Source organism: Vicia villosa, linkage group LG4 (genome assembly GCF_029867415.1).
Source record: "Vicia villosa cultivar HV-30 ecotype Madison, WI linkage group LG4, Vvil1.0, whole genome shotgun sequence".
NCBI classification, from domain to species: Eukaryota; Viridiplantae; Streptophyta; class Magnoliopsida; order Fabales; family Fabaceae; genus Vicia; species Vicia villosa.
In genome coordinates, this window is record NC_081183.1 from 109,255,305 (window position 1) to 109,262,461 (window position 7,157).

The window sequence follows — 7,157 nt, forward strand, 5'->3', positions numbered from 1 at the left end:
AACCGTCAGGCCCCGGAGCCTTCCAAGGTTTCATCTCAAACAAAGCTTTACGGACTTCTAAGACACTGACCATTTCCTCCAGCTTTCTAATATCATCTTCTGCTAATCTTGGAAAGGATATTTTTGTTTGGTACCAGGTGCTTCGATTATCCCTCAGCTTAAACAGCTTCTTGTAAAAATCATTAACTAGTGCTTTGATGCACTCTTCCTTATCAATCCACATTCCTGTATCATCCTTTAGCATCACAATACGATTTCGCCTTCTTCGATTCACAGTTTTGAGATGATAGTATTTTGTGTTTCGACCACCATCCGTTAACCATTTATCACGCGATCGTTGAAACCACATCAATTCCTCTTGTTTTAGGATTTTGTTTAAGTCTATATGCAATTTCTTTTCAATGTGCACCAAACCTCGTACATCATGCTTATACTGAATCCTCTCTTGGATGCCTTGCAGTCTAGCTAAAATTATCTTTTTCATATTTTGAATGTGCATAACATTACATTGCTTCCATTCCTTGACATCCTCTTCTATTCTTCGCAGATTCAAAACAATGTCCTCATGATTATTCCAGTATCCACGCAACCGATCCACATAATTGTTATCGACCATCCAAGCAATCTCAAAACGAAAAGGTCTACTAATTTTCTCATGACTCTTTTTTATTAAGGAGATCATGATTGGGTGATGGTCAGAGAAACTCACTCGGGACAAAACCTTAATATGGAGATAAATACCTATCCAACCGCTCAAAGATCCGTTGGCCCCTACGATAAATACCTCCCCTCCACGTAAATTTCGGTCCACTAGACCCCATATCAGACAGGTTACACTCCTCCGTATTGTTTCTGAATGTATTGCATTTCCTGCTCGACACACAACCACCGCCTCGTTTTTCAGTTGCATAGGCTATGTCATTAAAGTCCCCAGCAGCCAGCCAAGGAAAATTTTCGCTGGTGGCTATACTTTTCAAGGCATCCCACATTAGCTTCCTCTTTTGCTCAAAAGAACTAGCATAAATCGCAGTGAGCCTCCATTCCACTCCATCATTATTGATCACTTTTAAATGGATCCACTGATCAACATGAAGACATAAACTTACTTTCATGTTTTCATCTTTGCACGCCACTATAATGCCGCCCGCATATCCAGTATTGTCAACTGAAAAAAAAATTCTGAACCCCAAATTATTCAGAGGTTTATGTAGTTTCTGTGGATCGCATCTTGTCTCCATAAAAACAAAAAGGTCTGGTTTATACATGTCGCTATAGTATTTACTATATCGAAAGAAGTCCTTTCCTGCAGCTCCTCTGCAATTCCACATTATTATATAAATATGTGAACTCATCATCATTAGAAACATTATGATTATGTGGAAAGGTGTGACCCTAAGGTTAGCAAAGATCAGGAGTCTCCTGAATTCTCCCCTCTTCCATCTCAGTATCAGTCTTTTGGTGTTGGTCTCATTCATTAGTTCTCAATAAAAACTCAGACATTGGTTCCAGCACGATAACTTCTAAAGATTTATCGGGAGGTCTTGCAGCATATTCCTTTGTTAATGACTTTGGATTATGATCGTGGTCACCTCCTGGTCCCACCTTATGATCAGAATTATCTCTCCCCAACTTCACGTAATTCTCCTTAGGTAGACTGTTTGAAATATTTTCATAATTGTGCTGTCCCATAATTTTGTTTTGCTGCATGATAACGTGTATTTCTGTTATGAAATCCAACTGGTGACTTTTTTCAAAAATCCCCTCAATGGTCCTTTTCATTGGCTCAATATTAGAACTCTATAAAATATTATGTTAAACAATGGGGATTCTTCGTCTTCCGAAGAATCATCCTATGAATCAGCATATGATGATGTTAATCAATTAAACAATTTGGAAAAGTCGGCCTCTGATTCTGATGAATATTTTTGGGTTAGATTTTTGTAGTTGTAACAATTGTTCAAAAAGAGTTAATGTCATTACAAATAGTCAAGCTAATACATTAATCACCATATTAGATAAAATGCAAGACTCTGAAAGTAAAGAAGCTTTCATGCGTCAGATAAAAGATATTATTAATGATAATGATGTTCATAAAAATGACATTCATAAAATAGAATTTTAAGATATTATGAAAATGTTTGAACCACCTACAACAGTTACTATTAACGATTTAAATAACGAAATAAAAAAATTAAAGACTGAAATTAGATATCTAAAAGAACGTGGAGATAATTTTGAATTAAAATTTTTAGAGCTACAAGGAAATTTTATTAGTAGTCAAGAACAAAAGAATAGACCAACTGAGAGTCATTCAATATCAGATACTAATAATTCTGGGAATTACATAGATAATATTGCTAGGATTATATCCCACAAATGGTATACAAGAGTCCAATTAGTTGTTCTGAATCAAACCTATGAATTAATTGCGTTAATTGATTCTGGAGCAGATTTAAAATGTATTCAAGAAGGATAAATCCCGACTCAATATTATGAAAAATCAAAAGAATCACTGCGGGGAGCAAATGGTAGTAAATTACAAGTTTCTTATAAATTACCCAATGCTAAGATTTGCAAAGATCAAATCTGTTATAAAACTTCATTTTTGTTAGTAAAAAATATTCATGAAACGATTATACTAGGAACACCCTTTCTAACATTATTATATCCTTTTACGGTCAGTGATACCGCAATAACCATAAGTGCTTTAGGAAGAACAATTAAATTTGAATTTTTAAATCAACCAAAAATTAGGGATCTTAATTCCATTAAAGAAAAAAGTATATCCCATGCAAATCAAATAGAAATAAAAAGAAAATAAATTAATTTTATTAATAAAGAAATTCATTTTAAAAGAATAGATGAACAATTACAATCTAAGAAAATTCAAGAGAAAATTAAGGAGATACAAGACAAATTTGTTAAAGACCTTTGTTCAGAACAACCTAACGCTTTTTGGAAAAGAAAAGTTCATGTTGTATCTCTATCTTATGAACCCAATTTTAAGGAAATTAATATACCAACTAAAGCTAGGCCGATTCAGATGAATAAACAACATTTGGATTATTATAAAACTGAAATACAAGATTATTTAAAAAGGGTCTAATTAGGCCAAGCAAGTCTCCTTGGAGTTGCTCTGCCTTTTATGTTGTCAAGGCCTCTGAATTAGAGCGAGGAAGTCCTCGTTTGGTAATTAGTTATAACCTTTAAATACCGTATTACAATGGATTAGGATTCCTATTCCTAATAAGAAAGATTTAATTAACATATTACATAATAAAAGTGTATTTTCTAAATTTGACCTTAAATCTGGATATTATCAAATTCAATTAAAAGAGGAAGATAAGTACAAAACTGCTTTTGTAGTACCTTTTAGACATTATGAATGGAATGTTATGCCTTTAGGACTAAAGAATGCACCTTCAGAATTCCAAAATATTATGAACAATATATTTAATAATTATTCTCACTTCACCATAGTTTATTTGGATGATATTTTAGTTTTTTCAGATTCTATTAATCAGCATATAGACCATATGAATAAATTTTATGAAATAACTAAGTCTAATGGTCTAGTTTTATCTGAAAAGAAATTAAAAAATATTCCAATAAAAAATTAGATTTTTGGGTTTTGATATCTGACAAGGAATGTATACTCCTATTAGCCGGTCTCTAGAATTTGTTAGTAAATTCCCAAATGAAATAAAAGTAAAGTTATGTCTCTGATTTTATTCCCAAACTTAGAACTATTTGTGCACAAAGTGTTAAAGTGTTATTCAATTAAAGAAAATAGTCAAAAAAATTACCATGTCTAGGAATCCCATGTTCTAGTGCCAAATTAATAGTCGAAACAGATGGCTCTGACCTTGGGTTTGGAGGAATTTTAAAACAAATACTTCCGGGTTCAGAAAAGGAACAAATTGTCAGATATTATTCTGGGACTTGGTCTTCTGCCCAATTAAGTTACAGCACTATTAAAAAAGAAATTTTAGCAATTGTTTTATGCATTATGAAATTTCAAGATTATTTATTTTCTAAAGCATTTTTATCAAAAACTAATCGCAAATCTGCAAAAAATGTCTTACAAAAGGATGTAAAAATTTTAGTTTCTAAACATATATTTGCTAGATGGCAATCATTACTTGCATGTTTTGATTTTGAAATCATGCATATTGAAGGAATTAAAAATGCTTTGCCTGATTTCTTGACAAGAGAATTTCTGCAGGGTAACCATGAACAACAAAAAGACGAATACTAAAGCGTCTCATGGCCCTCCATTACCATCAAATGATAAGCAGATTATTTTGGGTTCGCCCACCTACTTATCAAAGATTAGCCCTCCTAGTTCCTCCTCTAAGGGGACTGGAGTAAAAAATGAAATGGTTTCTCCTTTACAGTTTATTCAAAAGATTACGGCTTCCCCTTCTCCCTAGAAGGCTTCGCCATCAAAATTAGCATATTACACTCCTCCTCCTACGGAGAGGACAACTTTTATTACAAAAAAAATTTCATTGCCTATTATTCCTCTGGAACAACATTACTGCCCTCAGGGCTCTTCTTTGACACAAGTTATTACAAAAATATTTCCTCTAGGATTCTTCTTTTTACCAAAAGATACATTAAAAACAAGAGAATTTTATGAGTTTATACTAGTAGACTCAGACTCCATTACTCTCACTCATGAATATGATAACTCAGTTATTAAATTTTCAAAGTTTAAAATTAATAAGGTTTTATCACCCGTTGATTGGAATCTTCCTCCGACAATTGTTAAATCATTTTCAAGACAATACACTCCTTAACATTACAGCTATCTTGATTACATGGACGCTTGGTCCCATTTTCTGTGTGTTAAACTTTTTGAACATACCTGGTTCATTTAATTTAATAAGAATGTTTCATTATCCTTTCCTAACTGGTTCATTCAGTGGTTCAATGTGTATGGACTCAATGAAGATATATTTCCAGATTATGCCTCTAAAACTTATAGAGAATTTACTTCCACTATTACGTGCCCTAAGCACAAATCTTTACTGGCTTTTTGCGCTGTTTTTGGCATTAACTGGATTACTTCTTAGACATTCTCCTCTGAACAAATATGACCAGAGTGTCCAGCCCAACAATTAGTCAAAAAGATATCTATTAAATGGTGGGTTAGGTTTAACCCTGAATTACTATTATCAAAAACATTACAAAATTGGTTTAAATATCATCCAAAATTATGCAAAACTTCATCTCTAAAGATGTTACTTTTTTAGCAGAAAAATCCAAGGTATTAGCCACATTATCGTCTACTGCAGATCCAAGGGAATTCATAGAGAAATTAAAAGATGTTATGTCTGCCTTTTCCGAAAGTGATAGCGCTTTCAGAACATATGAATTGGCACCGAAAAATGAAGACGACTGTTATGGTATTCCAGATCTCTAAGGAGAATCTATTATGTTACAAGACACTATTACCTTGATAAAATTACTATTATGTTATTAAATTTTAAAATAAGAGTTGTCTTTGTCCAACTTTAAAGTTACTTTGGCTTTTATGCCTAAAAAGGGATGAAGATAAGGATGGAATAAAGTTTCTATGGCCTTTATGTCAAAAAAGAGATGAAGATAAGAAGGAATAAAGCTTCTTTGGAATTATGTGAAAAAGATGACATTATTATTACCTTACAGCTCAAAGAAATCCACTACATTATTCATTTTGGTGTTATTGAGTGTATTATGAAGCCATGTTGGCATTTTATTTTACCTTTTGCTTTTGGCTATTTAAGTTTGTCGGCCATTTTGTATGTTTATTTTTTTTTGAAATCCGGTTGTAATAAGTTTGAAGTCCGGACTTCTTAGTTTACTCCTATATATAGGAGGTTTGTGTGTCTGTTTAGGGCATTCAAAATTTGGAGAACATATTTGTTCTACAATTGTAGTTTCCCTGAGCAAGAACTCTTGTAAGTTTTTAAATAAAAATGTCTTTTAGCATATTTGTCTATAATAATTATATTTCAGCATTTCATTATTTCAACTCTGATATTTTAAACAATATGACAATAAACATTTGCTTATTCATTAACTCTTTTATTGATTCAACAATTAGCCTGTACATTATTCGTCCGATCCCTATATATATATGGAGAGAGAGAGAGAGAGAGAGAGGATTGATCAAATTACATCCAAAGAGTTACACTTGCTCGTAACATCATTTCAAATAATGTTTTAAAATCAACTGTTGGATTGACACATAGTATCATATAGATGATACCTATAAAGTTTGAGATTAATCTATAATATTGAATTACACGTTAATCTTTGAATATCTTGATGGTATAGTAAATCATTATATATTAATTTCAAACTTTATAGGTATGATCTATATGATAGTATGTTTTAATCCACGGTTGATTTAAAAAATATTTATTCAAAATGAAGTTACGAGCGAGTGTAACTCATAGTGTAACTCTTCGAGTGTAATTTAATCTTTCCTTATATATATATATATATATATATATATATATATATATATATATATATATATATATATATATATATATATATATATATATATGGACATATCAAATGAGAACTTTGGCTATAATGAGAACTGAGAACTTTTAATAATAAGCATTAAATTTGAATTAATGGCTCCGATTTACCTCATATTAAATATAAATATCTTGTTAACTTAAATATTAATTAAATATTTTAAGATATGAGGTAAATCTGAGCTATTAATTCAAATCCAATGGTTATTATTAAAAATTCTCAGTACTCATTATAGCCAAAGTTCTCATTTAATACGTCATATATATATATATATATATATATATATATATATATATATATATATATATATATATATATATATATATATATATATATATATATATATATAGAGAGAGAGAGAGAGAGAGAGAGAGGCATATCATATGGGAATGATATATTAATATGAGAATGTGAGAATGAATCTAAACCATTGGATTTTAAAATAAATGGGGGAGATTATGGGTGAATCTTTTTTTTCTCTCTCCTACATTTTGAAATAAATGACGTAGGAGAGAGAAAAAAAAGATTCACTCGTAATCTCCAACATTTATTTTAAAATTCAATGGTTCAGATTCATTCTCACATTTTGATATAAATGTCATTCTCATATGATATGACAT

At 31.2% G+C, this 7,157-nt stretch overlaps 1 protein-coding gene across 1 annotated transcript; it reads right to left on the reverse strand.

Annotated features, from left to right (window-relative positions):
• Nucleotides 1-722: 722 nt before the first annotated feature.
• Nucleotides 723-1,328, reverse strand: LOC131597652 (uncharacterized). The gene has a single exon (XM_058870336.1). The coding sequence runs from the start codon at nt 1,326-1,328 to the stop codon at nt 723-725; it is 606 nt and encodes a 201-aa protein (XP_058726319.1).
• Between the last annotated feature and the right edge of the window lie 5,829 nt (nt 1,329-7,157).